The sequence below is a fragment of the Lissotriton helveticus genome, chromosome 4_1 (assembly GCF_964261635.1).
Source record: "Lissotriton helveticus chromosome 4_1, aLisHel1.1, whole genome shotgun sequence".
Taxonomy (NCBI): Eukaryota; Metazoa; Chordata; class Amphibia; order Caudata; family Salamandridae; genus Lissotriton; species Lissotriton helveticus.
Window position 1 is genome coordinate 581006095 of NC_136063.1, and position 21607 is coordinate 581027701.

At 46.4% G+C, this 21607-nt stretch overlaps 1 protein-coding gene across 1 annotated transcript in view; it reads left to right on the forward strand.

The window, feature by feature from the left end:
* Nucleotides 1-20998, forward strand: part of LOC144828755 (COP9 signalosome complex subunit 5) — a 194641-nt gene extending 173643 nt beyond the window's left edge. Inside the window, exons 7-8 of the mRNA XM_078687200.1 lie at nt 2886-3034; nt 20784-20998. Of these exons, the coding sequence (XP_078543326.1) occupies nt 2886-3034; nt 20784-20871 (237 nt within the window). The 3' untranslated portion in view covers nt 20872-20998. The remainder of the gene's footprint in view (nt 1-2885; nt 3035-20783) is intronic.
* The last annotated feature ends 609 nt before the right edge of the window (nt 20999-21607 follow it).

Genomic DNA, 21607 nt, shown 5'->3' on the forward strand with positions numbered 1-21607 from the left:
AGAGAAAAGTGCCTTAAATAAAACAATGCTCGTTATGTTCATACATTTTAATTGAAGTAGACAATATATTGAATAGGAACTAAAATGCTGAGCTTAACTTTTCCTTACTGTTAATACATTTTGATTTAAGATCATTTGCAAGCCTCTATCACTCGAATGAAGCACAGAGGTGACCGCTTTATTCAGACACTTGTTTTTTCAACTGTTTATAATAATGAATCATGTCAATTTGTTAAAAAAAATCCCATTTTTTTTATTTAATCAGAATAGTGCACAATGCACTGCTATTTTTTTCCTTTTATTTGTACAAAACCTAACATGTATTGTCTAACCCTGGGCAAAGCACTATGCTACGCTCGCATAGTTTGCGAAGTTTGCGCTACTTCGCACTACACGAATTGCATGTAGCACAGTGCAAACACACGTAGCGGTAATTTTTTGCTTGCTCGCGGTCCTCAACGTCAAGTTGGCGACCGTGAGCAAGCAAAATGACATCCCGGCGAGACTTTTACCTCGTTCGCGATCAGCAACATCAAGTTGCCGGTCGTGAGCATGGAAAATAAACTTCCCGGCGAGATTCTCAACGCAGGGAGGTCTAGTTTCTCATTGCGAGTGGTCGCGTATGCTCGCGACCGATCACAATGAGAAACTACCAGTCCGCGTTGAGAAAGCTGCCGCTTGAGTAGAAATCTACAAGAGCGGCAGGAAACGACCGCTTGCACTGTGCAAGATGCAGTTTGCACTGATTGCACAGTGCGGAAAAGCATCCGGCACAGTGCACTATGCAGTTTGCGTAGCTCACGTAGTGCGAAGTGCACTTTACGTAGCTACGCGTAGCGCTACTGCGCAAATTACGCCCAGGCTTAGTATTGTCCCAGTGGACGCTGCAGAAAGTAAACGGTGCTCATAAAGACACTGTATACCTTCTGTTCTTAGAGAAGCTACTGATGAGTTTTGAAAGTGGTGGGCCTGATTCCTTGAGTATGCCCGACAACTTCTAGGCAGGGTTCCTGAAGAGGGTGCTTCTCACCTCCTATCCCCCCCAACCCCCACCCCCTGAGAACATTTTGAAAAAATTGGACCGGATATTGCATTTTAAAGTACACTTTCCACATAAATTAGTTAAAAAGTCACAGGCTCTGTAGAAGCACTGATTAAATATTCAAGTCTTTAATGTAATGCCGTGCCAATTTAACCTGACTCCCTCCAAGAGTTGACCCCATTGTTTCTCAAATGTGATAGGGGTGCCACCATATTTAAAAACATACCTCCGTTATGCCAGACGTAGCATATTTTCATGCTATGGGTGACCCTTTAGTCCAACAAATTGCATACCATATACCACTGACAGTTTGCCAGTGGAGCTGTTCATAAACGATGGGTGGCCCTTATGTCAAAAATGATCTCTAGGATGTCCGTTCCAGCATTTTGTCATGATTGCCCTCTCCTATATACTTTGGTTGTCCTCCTTTATGCAGAAAATGACCTTCCATGTGCAAGCACCAGCATTTTGCCATGGTTACCCCCATGCCAAAAACTTCTTCAAGTTTGCCAGTGCTGCAGTTTGTCTCCTCTGTGTCCCCCCTGTGCCAAGTGTGTCCTCGTTTGGTAGCAATTTGTCACAGGTGCCTGTGGTGCGAAAAACTGCCTCCAATATGCCAGTGCCCGAATTTTGCTATGGCTGCCTCTTTAAGGCAAGAACTACCCTCAGTATGCCGGTTTCAAGGATAGACTCACAAGCATAACTCCACATTCTCACTCATGCTTACTTATATTCACTTACTCACACTCTTACTTATTCATTCTCACTTGCAGTTTTACTCCATCACTGCCTCTAATGCTCGCTCATTCTTGCTGACACTCCCTCACAATCATTCCTATTCATTCTCACTAGCTACCGTGCCACTTTATTTCCTTAAAAAAAAAGGTAGCGCCACAAGCCTCTGATATGGATTGTGACTATTCTACCCCGTTGTGAACTGACCACTTGTCGCTACCATGCTGCTTTGGCTCCTGTTTCTGGACAGTATGTACACCGTGCAGGGAGGGGGGTGGGACCCGGGTGGGGATGCGGGGAGGGGGGTGTTGGACGATGTTGACTGAATTTCTTGAACGCTGTTGCTCCTTTATGCTCACTGTCTTTCTGCAATCTTGGAAGCAGTGTTTCTTTTGTATTCTGTCAACTGCCATAACACTAATAAAATTTGTTCTGAAAAAAAAAAAAAAAAGGTAAATACAATTAAAAAATGCTTTCACTCAAGTAGAATTTCTATTTTTTTAAATTTACCGTTCTGAATGGCATCTACCATCTTGGAAGGGTAAATAAAAAATGAGTTAAATGGCACCCATGTTATGCCAATGCTTCACAACAACAGAAATAAGTGAAAGCCAATAAATCAAAAGGTTTTGAGCTATTGGTTTTGCCAGTGCTTGTTTGTAACATCCTCCTTTCACAGACAACCTGTGAAGTCATAAAACTGGGGGGATTAATTATAAAAATACATAGGTCTAAAAAAGGCATACTATCTCCAGTATAATGTGAGCAAAAAAGTACGACCCTATCAATCTAGAAGCATGTATTCCCTTAACAGTGGTGGTGATTGAAGCTCAGTTCGGAAGAGGGAAACTGGTGCGGGAGGCAGCTATATTCTTTGAATGAAAAAGCGACACCCAGTGGCAAAATGCCATCAAACAGCTTGTAGATTTAATTGTCCACTGATTCTTTATATCCTGTGTCAGAAAGTGTGCTCCAGAGCACAAACGGGAGCATTTTGTGCTTAGGATTTGTTGGAAATTGAACTAATAGTGATGACTACTGTTGTGTATGCAGACTACATGGTCAATGCTGCTGCTATACATTGTATACCTTTTGTGTGTCTCCAAAGAATGCAGATTACACCACAGGACAGGTCTTCGATTTGTCTGAAAAGCTTGAGCAGTCTGAAGCACAGCTCGGTCGTGGAAGTTTTATGTTGGGATTAGAGACACACGACCGAAAATCTGAAGACAAATTAGCTAAAGCCACAAGAGACAGGTAAGAGATGTATATGTCTGTTTTGTTGTTATGCATGGCTCTAATCGCGAACCATGAGCTGGACTAACTGGATTCTAAATCCTGTAATTCACTGCTATGATGTAGTAACAGTTAATAACAAAACGTGTTACCCACTGTTGCTAAGTCTTGAAGGCCTTCCAGACCATGCTGACAGGGCTCTCGGAGAGCCTGTCAGTGCCGCTGCACTTGAATGAAAGCAGAAAGCACAGCTGCAGAAGGGAGAAGGAAGGTGGTGGGGGTTGGTTGAGGATGGCAGGTAAGGTATTTTGTTCACATTAGGGAGTGGAAGTCATTTTGTGTATAGGTCCCCTATTACTCCTTTGTCTCAGCCTAGCAGTTATAAGCATTGGCAGATGAGTTGTCAGGGCCATATAAAAAATAAAATTATTGATGGATAACTGAGTTACCAGGATGCCTTTCACCTTAGGGTTTTGAGTGACAGCCTAATTGCTTTGCTTTCGTCTATTTGATGTCAGAGAACCCCATGGTGAAAATCATCCAGTGACTCACATTTGCCCGTCCATAATTCTATGTTATGTACAGTTCTCACTGAGAGACGCCATCATGAATTCCAGATTCTAAAACTGGTAATCGACTGCTATGACATAGTAACGGTTAAAAGCTTCTACCCACTGGTGCTATGTCATAAAGGAACTCTGGGCTCATTTGACAGGCCTCTATGGTAATCAGGGAGCACTGCTTTTGAAGAGGGGGGTGGGGGGTAGGCACATAGAGTGGCTGGCAGAGGCTAGATTTTTGGGGGGGGTTGGAATTGGGAGGAAAGACCATGTAATGTTTGGCTCCCCCATTACTCCTCTCCCCCTGCATATCAGTTGACGTAGGGGCAGATAATTTGGGGGCATTCATATATAGATGGGTATAGAGTAAATATCTGGGATGTTTTCACTTTGATGTTCTGGGTAACATCATAGTCAACAGGAGCTTTGCCCTCATAAATATTGCATTGAACCCCTTGGTAACAATCATCCCCGATTTTCACTGTTGACGATATTGCTAAATAGTTTAATGTAAGGCCCAATGCATGTGCCTCCCAGCTTTTTTCTGTTTCGATTTTCAAAATGTGTAACCTGATAAAGATAACTAGCAGTAAATGATTATTAGATAGACAGGCCAAGAGTAGAGATGTTGGTAACCATGTTCAGTTTCTCCATCCTTTCCATCGTTAAATTTGGGAAATAAGCAGCTGCAAAAATGTCTCAAATTAGTAACTCACTAGCTGAGGAAGAGCTGAGGAGCATGTTGCTCTCCACCTGGCTTGCTTCATTTGTCTTTCTTAGCCCCTAACTTGTTGCAAAGGACTTTAACTGACAGTAGGATTATTTTAGGCGTGTAAATAGTCGGCAGGTCTCCTCCTTGTGCACTGGCTAATTGTCTTTTATTTCTACTTTGACCATAAGTCGCTTGTGGTCTGCAAGATATAGCAATGTTTTCATCTGAAAATCTTCCAGTAATTTCTTCCTTTTGTGAGTTTTTCTAAATCCTATTTATATCCAGTGTGCACGGGTAGGCATGTACTAAGAGTTAGATACCATTCCTACCTTCAGTGTAGACTATGTATCTTTTCCTAATCTCCGTCTTTCCTGTTTTAATTTCACCACAAGAACAGTCCTGCCAAGTACCACGCATCAGGCGTTAGACTAATGCATTTCAGTGTGGTGATCCACATCACCGCACTAAAATTAATTGTTACGCATTTGCATAGTATCTCAGCCTCCCTGGCGCTGCCTAAACTATATCATAGAGTGAAAGTGTGGCAGCTGGCAGTGCTCCCTACCTAGCGTGCCCGCGCAGTTCCCGCTGCAGGCTATGGTCTTGCAGCAGAGTTGATGCTGCTGTTAGGCTCGCTGCACAATGCAACATTGTTTCATTTTGATTTCTGCTGGGCGGCTCTCGCACAGCCTGACGTCACAGTAGTGCTCAGGCCAGTCTGATACATCCAATAGTCTGGCGCCGTGGTGGGGCTTGTCAGGTCCGGCTTGCGAATGTTTTGTGAGGAAGCCGCTTGAGCTGACTTCTGGTGTGTTGGTGCCGCCGCAATCTTAGCGCTTGAAGTGCTGCCTGCTGCTCACACCTGCCCGGGCCGCAATCGCGTGCTTCCCCGCGGTCAATTCAATTATTCATCAACGAGCTCAGCTTCCCGTCATGGAGTCCATGATCGGCAGTTTCAGTGGCCGCCCAGGACAACCGGTCACTGATTGGATAACAGCAGACTGGAGGACAGCCGGCCCCCGGGCTAAGGAGGCCTGCGGTAAACCTGAACTGCCTGCAAAAGAGTCTAAGTAAGTACCAGCCACCCGAGTGTGTGCTTATTCGATCCAGTGAAAACAGTACTTGCTAAATAGTTGACTAAACCCATTTGTTCACAAGCAAGCCAAAATACGTGACAACCATGATTTACAAAATGAGAAGAACATTGATGCAAACATTAACAAATGCCATAAGTCTGCCTTTGTATTTGAATGTGCTTTTTCAATAATTGGCGGGTTTTGTACATGTACGTGTCTTTGGGGGACGCGTGAAAGGTTACGAGAATGTTCTGTACATTGGTCATGGAACGTCATGTCCAGTCATGTCTCCTCGCTGTGTTTCTATCACAAGTAGCTTCTGTTGTGCATGGATCCTTTCTTGGATGGTTTTTTCTCGCATCCTGCTGAGATTGTGGTGAGTGTGTTATTCAAGTTTCAAATGGATATCACGTACAACCATAACAAACCGCAGTTAATGTTCCGAGATAGTTTTGAGCCCGTCATTGTTGCAGTGTTAAAAGTGAAACTACTAGCTCTAAAATGTTACATGCTTTTGGCTAAAACGTAATTCTGGCTGGAAAAGTCAACTTGGCAACTGTGGTCTAAACTGCAGAGGTGGGTGAAAGTAAAGTCTTGTGCCAGTAACTTTTTGGGGAATAATAAATGTGCAAATCCTAATCCAAAGATGCATCATAGCGTGTGTGCCATCAGAACTGAGCATAATCTTTACCACACAGCGGGCTCGTCGCCTTCCTTAAATGAAAGTGTTTCTGAAAATAGGTCAGTGAGACTATGCTATCAGCCTAACTGTGGCCAAAAAAGAGTGCCTTCCACGCTCCGCTTTCTAATGCAGCCATGCTTACAGCCCGTGTGGTCGGCGTAAATCGAGTGACTCTGTGAGCCACTAGTTGATTATAATAAATTATGAACGCCTTCCAGACTGCTTTATCTATTTTCTGCAATTTTGACTGTAGTCTAATAAATGAGTTGTTTAACAATTATGTCTTATGCTTTGAAGCAGTTAACTTCAACCTTCTTGTTGCTCAATTGGGTGTAACTTCTGATATTTATAGGTTTCCCTCCTCTTCACTGCTTTATTTTGCTCGCGATCAAGTGTCACTCATAGTCATTGAAATGTCACTCATAATTTCACTGAAATTATGAAAATGTCACACAGCAATCTGAAACCTTGGCAGCTATGCGAGAAGTGAGGTCCTTGCTTATTGTCCTCATCCAGGAATGACACATTCACATTACTATCGATCCCTCTGTAGTGTGACAAGCTGTTTTGTGCCTATGATCTGAGAAATTAGATGTACGGCTTTGCACAAGAGATGAAACTGACTGTACCCCTTCAGAATGCAAAAGAATATTTAAATACTTAAAGCGTATAGTTAACATTTAGAAATATTGGCAACAGGTTTCATTGTGTTGGGGTCTAAAATGCCTTCGCCTGTCCTAGTTTTTGGGCACTGTTGCTTTGCGGAAACATATACACCCTCCTCTTGTGTTTGATGCTACTCCGAAGATCATATGTTTCGGTTTGGATCATTCTTTACTGGTCTCTTGAAGCTGCTTTCCTTTTCTAAACTCTTTGGGAACCCACAAATGAGCTGGCCGCTCAAGTACATTTTTTGGTGGCCAAATCTTTTTAATAGGTTTCCTCTCCTATGAAAGTCACACAGCACTGCCAGTGTTGTCTCACACAATACCTTCTGTTTTCTTCCTGCCTCTCATCCATGGGAAAATGTATTCCAACAAATTAAATCCTCTACGTACTCTTGAATTGTCTTTTGTCTGGCTTTTGTTTGAGCTTTTGTAGCAGGTTTTCAGTGTTGTATCTCCGCCAGGTGTTGTTAGCCATTTATGGCTCAGAACTTTGCACTTCACCTAATTAATATCCTTTTTTTTAGGTCGAGCTTGAGCCAACGCGCATGCTCTGCACTGCGAGGCTTCTTGTGGATTCTCCGGCTTTCTCCGTGTGGGTCTGGCTCCTCCCAAACATTAGATTGGGTTTTTTGCGTGCGCCTTTGATGCAAATGGCTAAAGGCGGGTGCATGTTCTACTTCTCCAAAGGTTCACTCCCACTATATTTTGCTCTCTGGAGCGAGCAGCCGCGCGCAGAGTGGCAGCTGCATTCCTTCCACAGCAGGTGCCTTCAACAAGGCTGTTTACGATTATGTGCGCTTCTGGGAGGAGTCCGGGGGCGATGGCTTGGGCTTTGAAGGTGTATGTTTACAGTGCAGGACTCTTGTTATATAGCGCTACCAAGACACATCTCTCGGCGACAAAGCGTTTTGCAAATAAAACTTATAACAAAATTATGCTAGCAAACGTATACGGCCGTAGGAGCAAACTCGTGGAAATGAACAGCGCTGACGTATTATAATGAGAAATGCGCATATAAACGTTTTCCGGGTAAACAAACTCACTTAGGCAATACAACATAGTTATCATTCAGTTGTTGTGACTTCTGAAGATGTCTTGTGAGCCCCATAAATAATACATTGTTCTTATGAACACCATCTCTGAAAAGTGAAGCTCTGCACTGCCCTCACTAGGGTGACCAACCGTCCATAACTTTCACGGACAGTCCGTAATTTCGACCGTCTGTCCGTTGTCCGTGAAGGATTCTTTAACGGACGCCATTTGTCCGTGATTTTTACTGTTTGCACAACCGGCACAGCTGCCCCCCATCCCCCACCTCCCTGCTTGACTCGAATGCTGTTAAGGTCGGGTGTAACTCCCATGCTGTACGAAAGCTCAGATGCCCAGCAGCATTGGAGAGGCACAGCGGGATGGCAACCCTTCACACCTCCGGCCCTTCACGAGTTGTTAATAGGTGATTGAAGGTGACTGAGAGCGAGGGGCTGCAGCTTCAGGAGCAGGGGCGTCTATTCAGATGCAAACAGCACTGAATGCGTCTTGTATCTGCAATTGGTGTGAGACATTCCCTTTCTGCCCCGGTCCCCAAACATCCTAGAACCAGCCCTGATTACACCGAGGCAGCACGTGGTTCTTTTCACAGAGCTTAATTACTGTCACTAAATTTTAAACAAACCTCGATTCTTCAAACATGCAGTCTATATTGTAATAAAATTAAGAAATGGCACAATCGCACCCACACTGATTAACAAAGTATGGAGGACAATCAGTTAAATCAGTTCTCTTGGAGTATCTCCTTTCAGTACTGTACGTCAGTGTGGGGGGGAGGGGGGCAAAACTAACATTTTGGAAACAGAGCCTGTCTTCTCGTTGTCTTGTCCAGGAGGGGGTAAGGAGCCCTCCCCCACCCTGGAAGAGGACAAGATGATACTAGAATACTGCATACCCGCCCCTGTGACCACCCTGGTGGATCCTGTTCCCCCATGTGGTGGCTCCTGCCCCCCCCTGCCTGTGATGGCTCCTGTCCCCCCCTCTGGTGGCTCCTGTCCTGCCTGTGGTGGCTCCTGTCCCCCCCCCCCCCCAACCCCCACCTGTGATGGCTCCTGTCCCCCCATGTGGTGGCTCCTGCCCCCCCCCCCCTGTGATGTCTCCTGTCCTCCCCTGTGGTGGATCCTGTCTCCGCCCTGGGTGGCTTCTGTCCCAGTCCTGCAATGGCTCCTGCAGCGAGGGTGAAGTTCGTGATGGGCCTCTTCTCAAAAAGGCTCAAAATTAATATGAAAAGGTGGGCGAGAGAGTAAGTGAAGGGATGGCTGGATGAATTAGTGAAAGGGTGAATGGATGAATGAAAGATTGAATAGATGGATAATGGGAGAGGATGAATGGATTGATGAGTGAGTGGAAGGATGTAAGAGAGAAAAGGGAAATAGCTGTATGTATGGGTGGAAGGGTAGCTGGATGGGTAAAAGGGTGGATGGATGAGTGAAAAGGTGGATGTGAGTGAGTGGGTGGATGGATGAGTGAAATGATTGATGAATTGATTAGTGCAAGGGTGAATAGATGGATGGATGAGTGAAAGGGTGGATGTAAGGATGGATGAGTGAGTGAAAGGGACAACATGATGAATAGAAGAGTGAAGGAGTGAAAGGATAAATGGATGAGTGAAAGGATGGATGAGTGATAGGGTCAATGGATGGATTCATGAGCGGATGAGTAGATGGATGGGTAAAAGGGTGGATGGATGGAAGGAAGGATTGCTAATTGAAAGAGTCGATGGAGAGAGAAAGGGAGGATGATGGATGACTGAAAGGGTGGATGGGTGGAAGGATGAGTGACTGGGTGGATGGATGAGTAAGTGAAAGGATGGCTGGATGGGTGAAAGGGTAAATGGCTGGATGGATGAGTGAATGAATGGATGATTAGAAAAGTGGATGGATGAGTGTACAGATGGATAGGGTGAAAGGGCGGATGGATGGATAATGGATGGATGAGTGAAAGGATGGATGAAGGGATGGATGAGTGAAATGATAGATGGAAGGATACATGATGGATAGGTTTGCAAATGGCTGAATAGGTCTAGATATGGCTGGGCTTACTTATATACAGTTGCGCGACCTCTGATGTGTCTGTAAAACTTATCCAATTGTCCTGAAGTTTTGTCCTGAATTTTGACCTCCTGTCCTGAATTTGTGTCCTGAATTTTTACACTCACCGTCCTGAATTTGCACCAATGCCAGTTGGTCACCCTACCTCAGTCTAGATTAGAACTTCCACATATAATGCTACATTGAAAGCAGGGAATGCTTAGATCAGAGCGCCGTACAAGTCCCTTGTATGCACCCAACATGGAGAAACTTAGGATTGCACCTCTCGGCGAGCATTCATTTTCCACCCAGCTCACGTTCACTTTCATTGTGCATATCGATAAAGCGCTTATTAAATACATGTTTCATGAAGCGCTGCAGCCGTGTTGATGACAGCAAGGCGCACAGCCCCCAAGCTTCATCTTCCAGCATGGTGCTCCACCTTTCTTTTATCAGTGCAGCACCCGCTTGTTGTTTTAGGAAGTTAAGAGGAAGTAGTGAAGGGTGCGCTGGTCCTCTTTATATTAGTGGATAATCTCCTTTGAAGCTTTACAAGGACGTTTTTAATTAATTCACAATAAACTTTGTGGGAATGTGCGCACATGGTGCTTTAGGAGTTGCCTTATTTTCCGTTTTAGCCCTCCCATCCTCCCTCTAGTATATGGAAACAATAGCCGTGCTGCTGTACCCTAACTTTATCGCTTACTCGCCTAACACATCCTGGCTTTCTCTGTGCTGGGTAATGGCACAAATAGTGTGAATGCTTGTTTATTTCCTCCTCACCCTTCCTCATAATAATGGCTAGCATCTCTTTGTCCCACCCATGGCGCTTTGCCTGTTTATAATGTGCTGCATAACTTAACACTTATAAGGTCCCAAAGGCTATGCCAATGCTGTCTCCGCTGGCTTTCACTTCTCGATGTAGAATATTGCCTCTGGCTGTATATTCCAATCATTCTTTTAATTTTTTTATTAATTCATGCGCATTTGTTACCCTTATCCAACCCCACTACAGATTTCTCTTATACACCATCTCAGGGTGACTTTAGTTGGTTTTCAACAACTGTGGCTGGCAAAAGGTCCAGATATCTCTGCTAATTTTCTTTTCTTTTTTTATTCACGCCTCTTGTCGCCTTCAGAGTTCACTGCTACCAATTCTGCCCGCATGCCATTTAATCGAAGTACAGAATTCATTTATATAGCTCCCCCTCTTCTGTGGTGTTTGCCTCTCAGTGAGAACGGTATGGAAGCTTGTAATGTGCCTGATCTGTGCACTATGCTCCTCATGGGCAATCTTTCTCAGTGCCATCTTGGTGAGAATGCTGCCTCTCCACTCATGGGCCCGTCCCAGTTCACCATGTCTGTCCTTGCCCAGCTGCCCTTTCAGCCCAGTGCACACACTCTTGGGTGACCCATAACATTATCGCTTCTTTGTCACTTCTTCAAACTCACTTGGCTGGCTTGAATGGTGTTGTAGTAGTCTACTGCTTATGCACATACACCCTCAATCTTGCCACGGGGTGCATAAAAGGCCCACAGCTGTCCCAAGGAAGAGTGAGGAGAAGAAGTATGAAGGTAGTGAAAGATGAGGACAATTTTTTCCGTCTTTGGTGATTACAACACTTGGATAGACCTTGGCGAGCACTTGCTCTCAGACCTACTTTCATCTTTATTCACTGGGTGTTGATCAGATGACTTTATTATCGTGCGTTGTTTACTCTGCTTCTTGCTGTTCAGAGGAAGCAGTGGTAAGCAGTTCCCAAAGACTGATGTATTGGCCCTTCAGAGACGATGGAGTCCAAACTTGCAGCCGGAGCCACCATGATACCTCCATATGTGTATTCCTGAGGGATTTCTTCCATGGAAATGGCGTGGAATTAGGAGACTGTGTGTCGCTGTAGGTCTTCATTTCACCCGGCACATTATAGTCGTTTCTGCAATTCATCTCTGCCCAATTATACGAGACATCCTCTGTGCATCATGTCACCTAAAGAGTTACTTATATAGCATTGGTTCACCATTCTCCACCAAAGAACTGTCCTGATGGAAGGTAAAGGCTTCATGTTCTGAGATTACATTGTTCTGTGGTTAGAGATACAAGCCTTTACTCTACATTAAACCCGCACATTATTGGCCACATCTCGATCAAGAGTGTCTTCCATAGGCTGCATTACAACGTTCGATGATGCAGTAGCTAGACTGCCTACAAAACTGAATTTCCCTGTCAACACTGCAGAGAGAGTTCCTCTCCTATCAGCTCTGAAGACAGATCTGTCATTTATTATGTTAAAAGAATTTAACATATCTTAAACCTTCATCCAATAAGCAGTGGAGTGCTCTAAAGAGCGCATTTCTTATTGTAGCAGAAGCATCTCCGACAAGCGGTGTTGCACATGGAACAGGTTGTTGTTGTTGGTGTATGTAGGGGTATGTGTGTAAATATGTGTGATATAAAACTATAACTGTACTGTCCCAGGTTACAAAATATTTCCAGCCATGCTCCTCATGACATCCTGGTTTCTGTAGTGTGGTTTCACCGTGACTTCGGCCCCTCACTTCAAAATCCAAATTTGCACCGTACTGTTCAGTGTGCAGCATTTTCGTGATGCTCCTGCTGCAATAAACACGATTTTATATGTAGCATGCTTCACTGCTGATTTGGAGGTTGGGTCACACTACATAATGTTTTCCAAGGCGTAGATGAAGTACTCGAAAATCAGTGGAAAAGTGGTTTTAATGTTGATTGGTTTCAAAAATCACCAAAGACAAAGGTTTGGTTTAGTGGCTTAGTCGTTTGTATCCATTTACTGTTCGCTTTTCCTCTTGACTAAAAATCTGTGTGATTCTGCCCAAATCAGTGTGTCTATAATTGTATGTATGTGTACTATAAGTGTGCTATTGTGTGGTACGTAACAATCTGTGTGATGAATAACTGATCTATCCCTATTGCATGTTATTACCCACCCTCCCCCTGAGAGCGGTCTTCCAGGCACAGTGCCCGGGCTCTTCTACGGTCATTGCATTGGCTCCCGGTTGAAATTCGTATGAAATTTAAAATGCTCTCCATTGTGCAACGGGCCCTTTACGGTCTTGGTCCTAGTTATTTACAGAGGAGATTCGCCTTTTACACCCCAGTGAGACAGCTGCGTTCTTCTTCGCTGCTGCTAATGCAGACGCCAAAGTTTAAGCGCCAGCGATTGGGTGGGAATTCCTTTGCCCGCAAGGCTTGTCTGACCTGGAACGAGTTACCCTTGGCCCTGAGAGCCACTTCTGATACTTTTCTTTTCAGGAAAGCCCTTAAAACTTTTCTGTTTTAATCTGGTATTTGAGCTTCTCCTGCTTCTTTTTGCTGCTAGCGCCGGGACACTTCCGAGTATCTGTGCGCTGAATAAATTAAAATAACATAACATAACAGAGCCTGTTTTTGGGTTTCGCCTGCCGAAGGCTGCGCTCTGCGCAGCTCTTCAGCGCAGGTGAAATCCTATGTCGTCAATAAGGACTCCTGGAACGTCCCCCGGCTCTCATTGGCTAGCTCCATAAATGGAGGCTAGCCATTGAGTGCCGGATCTGTCCATCAAGGCTGGACCAGATTCGGGGGCGTTCCGGAGATTTTTTCCCAGGGCGGAGTTACGTTTTTTCCCGTTCCCTCCCCTTTCACTGAAAGTGAATTCAGAAGCGCTGTCCTCTCCCGCCCCCTCCCGCCGTCCGTCCCGCTCCCTCCCTGTGCCTTTCCGCCCCCCCTCGCTGTCCTGGCAATGTTTCCGGCCGTTTCCGGCCGTCCGTGTCCTCTCCCGCCCCCTCCCTGTGCCTTTCCGCCCCCCCTCGCTGTCCTGGCAATGTTTCCGGCCGTTTCCGGCCGTCCGTGTCCTCTCCCGCCCCCTCCCTGTGCCTTTCCGCCCCCCCTCGCTGTCCTGGCAATGTTTCCGGCCGTTTCCGGCCGTCCGTGTCCTCTCCCGCCCCCTCCCTGTGCCTTTCCGCCCCCCCTCGCTGTCCTGGCAATGTTTCCGGCCGTCCGTGTCCTCTCCCGCCTCCTCCCTGTGCCTTTCCGCCCCCCCTCGCTGTCCTGGCAATGTTTCCGGCCGTCCGTGTCCTCTCCCGCCCCCTCCCTGTGCCTTTCCGCCCCCCCAGTACAGCTCAGAGTCCTGGCTGGTTCCGGTGCACATTGGCTTGAAGCGCCAAGGCAGGGTGAGAGCAGCGAATTCGCACTGCAAGTGGGACTGAAGCAGTGTAGCCACCTGCCGTCACTGCCTGTGTTCACTTCATGACTCTTAACACAAGACTTTTTTGTGTGCGCGAGAGTGTGTGAGAGGCAAGGGGGCGGACGGTCTGGCAGCTCGTTTCAGTGGGGGATGATTTATCTGGAGGAACATTGAGGAGGAAGAAAGGACGGCGACGCCAAGGAACGGACACCCCCCTTGTCAAGCCCCCCGACACTCAGCCGCCGCCTGGGGGCCGCAGTAGGGAGCATGCTGATCTTGCTCTTCTGGATTTTGACTCTCTCGGACACTCTGTCTCAAGGTAGGACCCGAACTTCTGCCATCTTTTGTGCGGGGCTGTGCTTTGTGCTCGAGTCTGGGCGACGTCCCCGCTGCCCGGCTGGGGGTAGAAAAGGCAGTGGGTGCCCCCGGTAAAAGGGGGGGTATGGAGTGTGGGGAGAGAGCCTATGGTCTCTGAGTTCCTGTGTTTCCACTAGAAGTGCCCCGCATCATGTGCTCGGTGTTAGATACGAGCTGAGACAGCCACAGAAGTTCACACCGATGTCTGGGCGCACATCGCTTGGGGCCGCCTTCAGTGCGCTGAGAGTGTGTTTAGAGCCTAGAGGAGGGGGTAGGAGCAGCAACGTGTCTGACACCCAAGTCACTTATTTACAGATCTGTTGTTGGGGGAATTGTATCCGGGCTTAGGGGGGTATATATGGATTGGGGAGGTCAGAATGTTCCTAAAATGCAGCATTTCTGCTGTTAAGTTGTTTGATGGAGGGAGTGATGTTCCACTTCTAGGAGACTTCAGTGTGTGCCCAGAATGATCGTCTCTGTGCGTTAGATCCGTTTGGTGGCGGGGGGTCACTCGGACCAATGGAACTCGAGAAAGGGGCATGTTGTGCCAGTTTTCAAGATTTCGTGCTTCCCTTATTGTGCGGGTGCCAGGCTCGGGCGGGCTCCCTAGAAGAGGCCCCATGAGGGTCCAGCGGTCAGTCCTGGTTCTCCGAGGCAGTTCGGGTCTTTGATATTGCCTCCCCGCTTCCTGTGTCTTTTGGGTGGGAGGAGGCGAGGTGGCAGGCCACGACAGGGTCTGAAACAGAGCGGTGTTGCCTTTACACGTGAAACTTTGCATCTCTTTTGCACGGCGATCACTGATGGGATAGGAGATGGAGTCAACGTTTGCTTTTGTAATTTGTTCACTTGTAATTTTCTCCTCATGTATCACTACTGTTGCTATTGTGAAGCGCTCGGACACCTTCGGGTAAAGTCCGCGCTATATAAAAACGCATAAAAAAAGGAAATAAAAAAACCCAGAAAAAAACACTGCTGATATTCCCCCACCGGTGTCGCCGGCACAGGTGTGGCGTCCTGCATGCGGCCTGCAAGGAGGAACGCTAGAAGCCAGCTGCGCTGCATTAAAGGTACATGCAGATCGGAGACCTCAGTCCGGCCTACTCCCTGGGTGCAGGCCGCTCCAGGTCCGTGCCCAAGCTGCACCCAGTCAGGAAGTGGCAACTGCCCCAGAGCAGCAAGCGGCCCCTCCCCTACCTAAAGGAGTGAGCAATCCCAGGAGTCTGGAGCAACTGCGGGAACAAGGTGTGGGAGAGTATCCTTAGCGTCCAGGGAGAGGTAGTGAATTTACCCACCGGAGTGCGCACAGCCCCCGGATACAAGCAGTTGCATATAGCCTTCCGCGCCCGGTAGGGGCACCTGCATCCCCAGCCAGCGCAGCCAAGGCGTCCGAAGCAGCAGTGGCCATAAACCGCAGCTTCAGCAGGTCGCAGAACCTGCGCTTCCTGGAGAGTAACAGCACCGTGGAGGTGAAGAGTAAGGTGAGTGGGTTCAGCTCTCAATTGCACTGAGGTACTGGTACTCTCTTTCCGTGCAGCTCCTGCAGTCTGGAGACTGGAGGCTGCGGTGTAAATTATACCTGGGAATCCCTGGAATGTCAGGTGCCGGGGCATCTAGTACCAGCTCTCTTTCCCCACTTTGGACCTAACCCCTTCCATATGCGCCTCTGTGACAGGACACAGCAGAGCTGGAGACTAAGATCTCAACATTCTGTATGTTTCTACATTGTTATTTGCAAAGTATCAGTTTGCTTGATAAAGTTCATTGAATAGTGGGGTCTGGCCATATTTGTTACTTGCTTGTGTTCCTGGAGTACACGGTTTCTCAATTTCATTTTGCACAACATAGGCTGTTGCTCAAACATGGAACAGAAGATTGATTGGTGGATATACTTGCCTTTTGTCCACAACCCATTTCTTTGTTAGTAGCTCCGGCCGCTTTACTAAGTCACTTTTTTTGGGTATACTAAGTCTACAGATTTACAATTCACTGTTGTTGCTGTAGGATGAGCGTGTGGGTGGCGGTGGTGTTACCAGTCTCAGTTCGCAAGTCACTGCTGTCTGTGCATCCTCTGCACTGTGAAACATTTGCATCGCTGTACTTGCATGTATGGGAATCTGCTGTTTGGTTCAGGTTTAAGTCTTATGTCCCTCACACAAAATTACCACAAACACAATCCATTTAAGATGGAATCGATCCTGTATTCTAACTTTTTTCACCGCCTCTCACGGCCCACATCAGTGTTAGTTTTCACACGCTGTATTCTTATGGCTCTGGCTATTACTTTCCCAAACAAATTTAATGCAATACTAGTGCATTGCCCGCCTTGTGTAACATGCTGGTGCATTGCAGGAAGGTGTCATATGTTCTCCATTCAGAGTAGGCACGTTTAATGTTTACTTTAGGGACGTCTGGTAGATGCACTTGTGTGTGTGTGTGTGTGTGACCCCGTGTGTGAGAAGGCTATGCACAAGGTATTGGATGGCATGGATACTTGTGGCATTGTCCCTTGTTTAGTGTGTGTATATGTGAGGGTGCGCACATGGCACCTGACTGTGTGAGTAGGACGTGCAAAGGGTTATGAGGGTTGCATCTGTTGTGTGCTATGTGAGAGGGTGTGCACATGGCACTAGACGGTGTGAGGAAGCGTGCAAAGTGTTGTTGGGGTTGTATCACTTATTTGATGTATTAGAGGATGTTTCACACAGCACTGGTTGGAGTGAGTAGGACATGCAGCTGGTTCTGGAGGCTCTATACCCAGTGCTTAATTTGATCCAGTGGGTTCCAGTGCTTGACATGGGCACTTAATTTATCAACACCGGCACATCTGACAGTCTGCAACATGGCAGCGCTCATTGTCTAATTTAGAGATGAGCACACGTTGTTTCTTATTTCAATAGAGCAGACCTTAGAAATAACTAATACCTGCCACCCAAGCCACTCTTACAGTTGTGGAGACCCGGAATAGTCCTAATTGTCTCACTTGTAAGAGCGTGGTGGTTAGTAATTGCGTTGGTACTGTCACTGAAAGAGCAGGCAGGGGCAATGGGAGGTGCAAGCTGCAGTGGCCTCCTGATGAAGGCCCTGGCACTTACTTATTTAACAAATTTAGCACCGTCTATCCCTCATCTGGCGCGTGAGAGGGTGTGCACAGGGTGCCCTATGGTGAGTTTTTGAGGCTTTGCCCCTCGTCTGGTGTGTGTGTGTGCGCAGGTCACTAGATGGAGTAGGTCAATGAAAGGGTTATGAGGGCTGTACCCCAGGTCTAGTGTGCGCGCAAAGTGCACTGGCTATTGTGAACTGGGCACGTATGGGGTTTTGAAGGCTGTATCCCTTGTTGGGTATGTAAGAGGGTGTGCACAGGGTACTGGAAGATGTGAGGGGCTGTACACAAGCTTCTGGGGGGCTGTACTCCTCCTCTGGTGATGGGGAGGGTGTGCACATGGCTTTAGATGGTGTGAGGAGGCTTTGCAGAGAGTTCTGGATGGCGTGTTGCTCACCTGTTGATTTGATTTGGGTATTAAGGTGGTACTGGGTGGTGTGAAGGCATGCATTGCAGACACATCTGGAGGATGTACGTAGAGCGTATCCATTGTGTAGGCTGCGAGAGTAAGCTATTGGCATTGTAAATGACAAAATGCCATTTATTTATCTGTTTTCAAAACCAACTCAAATAAAAATGTTGTCATTAACAATGCCAATAGCTCAGAAAGGGCAGAAAGGGGGCGGCAGGGCAGTGCAGGGGAGGGAAAGAAGGAAGGAGGAGGGCAGAAAGAAGGGGAGAGGAGGAGGCCACGAGAGGGAGACAGACAGGGGAGGTTGGAATGAATTGCTCGTCTTGCCAGCTGGAAGGCTCGGCTCCCTGAAAGTTTTCATGGTGTCCTTTCGCTTGTCTTCTATCGGAGCGGACCCTCAAGGTGACTTCTGGCCCGCCCCACCGGCTCCGCGGCAGTGCACACGCCCCTTAGCCCCGGCACCGACCTGCCAGTCGGGCTCCCCGGATGTGGCTCGAGCGCTGTGCCCGGCTTCCCACCTGCTCTCCCGGGTCCGAAGGCGCCTCAAAGCCTTGTTCATCTAGGCTGCATCACATTGTTGCCAGGCTTCAAACCTCCGATTGCCACAAGTCTTACTGTATTTAACCAGCTTGTCTTGCTTTTGCCCAGTTCTTCTCTTAGATACTTTATTCTCTGCGTGGGTTTATTTCGGGTGACGCGCGCTGCTGCGTATCTCCCCTCGTAGCTTGGACCAGCCCGTGGGTTGCAGGTTATATATTTTTTTAATAGAATTTCTATTCTGACTGCCACCGACCCTCCGTTTTCTTTAAACTGGATTTGTTTCAAAGATTTCCGGTGGAATGCACGTTCGCTAATCGCCACCCTCAGCCCCTGGCATGGAGCGTCCCAGGGAGTGCCCGGACCTCCTCGTCGCTTCAGTGGCTATCAGTCTGGGGCGGGAAGGCTGGCTGCAGTGCTATGGAGTGCTAGAGAGTGCCTAGGGAGTGCTAGAGAGTGCAGAGTGCCTAGGGAGTGCTAGAGAGTGCAGAGTGACTAGGGAGTGCTAGAGAGTGCAGAGTGACTAGTGAGTGCTAGGGAGTGCTAGAGAGTGCAGAGTGACTAGGGAGTGCTAGAGAGTGCAGAGTGACTAGGGAGTGCTAGAGAATGCAGAGTGACTAGTGAGTGCTAGGGAGTGCTAGGGACTGCAGAGAGACTGCTAGGGAGTGCTAGGGAGTGCAGAGTGACTGCAGAATGCTAGGGAGTGCAGAGTGGCTGCCGAGATTAACCTAATGGCAATGTAAATGACAATGCCATTTATTTATCTGTTTTCAAAACCAACACATAAATACAAATTTTGTCATTTACAATGCCAATAGCTCTAACTTTTCCAAAGGCGAAACCATTGCATTGTAAATGCTTGTTTGTAATGTGAGCATTAAGATAAACCCCAACTCCTCCCACGCTCCTGTACCAACCATGCCTCCCCCATGAACTAGACACCATGCCAGAGGATGCCTCTAGAACTAAACCTAACACTCCTCTTGTGACTCCTGGACTGAGCGCTATATGACCAATGCAGCTTCCAGGCATGGATACAGTTTACCAGTGGTGTTTAGAACTGGACCCAATATTGTAGATGGGGCGTCCAGGACTGGACATCAGTCTATGTTACCCCTGCAAGTGATTTATATAACTGTAAGGTCACCTCTGTTTCCTTAGATATCTACCTCTACACCCCAGGTTTCCTCGTGATCTCAATGTTGCCTTATCATTCTGTTTACCCACGTTAAGGCCATTAAGTACAAGAACTTGAAGATGCACAATCCCAGGAAAAGCACCCACTGACCCTTGTGGGACTTGTTCTGTGTCGAAGTGAAGCATGACGAACCCATTTCATTACTCAAAAGCTTAAACAAGTGACATTGCAAATGTTTGTTGGCAGGTGCCCGGCTTTCAGGCACATGAATATGAGATGTCACTGAAGTACAACTGGCCGTTCAAGTTCTGCTGCAGGAAGTTAAAAATTAGGGTTTGATTCCAGCGGAAAGCGCTTCTATAAGTTGTTTAATCGACCAGGAGTACTGAAGAGTGGAACCATGGCTGATGTGAAAATTAGATGTTCTTTTGTGGTAGTGCTAGCTGCACAGTCATGCCGTTTCCCTTTTCCTTCCACAGTGCACTTCCACAGGCAGAACATTTAGAACCACATTTGAATGTATATGTTATAGAAGGGCTTTGCTAGTCAAAGGTGCTCCCGGATAGCTAATGTCTGGCCTTAATAGAACACAACATTTATTTATTCATGTTGTCCTATTCCTTGTGAAAAATGGTCAAGTTGAGACACTGCAAGACCACCGTGGTAGAGATATGCTTGTAAGACCAGCCTGAAGAGCTTTTAGTGTATTTGTTTTCTGCAGCTTTATGCTTCCACGGCTGACACCACTATTGCTTTGGATTGAGAGAATATGCACTAGAATCAGCACTGTCATGTTCCACACTATCCTTCTCTGTCTGGTTAAAGATCGACCTAAATTAGTAAGGCGATCGCTAGCGGTTTCCTGACTCTGCCCATGTTTTACACGGTCTAAATGTATTGGTAAAGACTCGCCAGAAGCTCGTAATTTTACCACTAGTTAGTAACACGTCAGCATCTGCATTATGACTACCTCTATTAAATGTTGATGAATCCACCTCTTTAGTTTGACATGTAGCTAGTTGTTTTTTGGTGAGTATTCATGGATCTCGCTTGACATTTATTGTGCTAGTTAGACTTCAGTACCTTAAGATGGCTCATCCCTTTATGCACTGCAATATATTATAATCTACAAACACAAAATAGAAATAGTTGCATTATATAGTCTAAGATTAACTTAATTTATCTTCTGTTTGTAAACTACACTTTTGTTTGCAATACTCCAGTGTGACTAAATATTTTTCTTTCTTTTCAGCTGTAAGACAACAATTGAAGCTATTCATGGACTGATGTCACAGGTTATCAAGGATAAACTTTTTAACCAAATAAACACCTCTGCCTAAAGCTTTATCTGAAGCTATGGACTTGGAAGTCTCGTCCTCCATAATGTGGTGCCCTATTTAATTTGTTTCAAGCTCTTCAAACTGGTTGAACTGTAAACTAGAGTAAAGCATTTACAACTGTACATGACCCGATGTCCTCTTTGTTTTATACCTTCCTCTTTCTTAGTTTTAAGCCTGAAACTGTTCCGCAAAGTTGTCAATTGCAGGTCTCCATTTTAAAGATCCATTACATTCTGCAATAAAACACGATTTAGCCTAAACATGTCTTATTTGCATCATTATTAAAAATGTATAGTTCTTGTGATGTTTTTACTTGGTATTCATAAGGTTCCATTTCATTTTGCCTGAAATAAATGTTAGATGTTGTGCTTTTCTCCAGTTACCTATTTACGCGAGGATTGCAGACTGCTAGAGAATTCTCATTCATAATACCTGATGTATATTCAGCTTCCCTCCCAGCTTTTCTCCGCTCCATTTGAGAATTGTAACTGTGAGCCTGCTGTTCGCTTCTTATACATTTACCTCTGTTGAAGTTTAGCCATAAAAGGTATATAGTAGGGTGGAGTTAAATGGATATCCAAGATGGCTGCTCTTGTTTACATTTTTTAAGTTGACTTCTTTTCCCGAACCAGGTTGTCGATGAGAGCGTAGCTCATACTCAGAGGGGGTGAGTACAGAGATAGCAAGAGGCATGGAGCTTTCTCTGATAATGGCATGCAATCATTACCGGGGACAG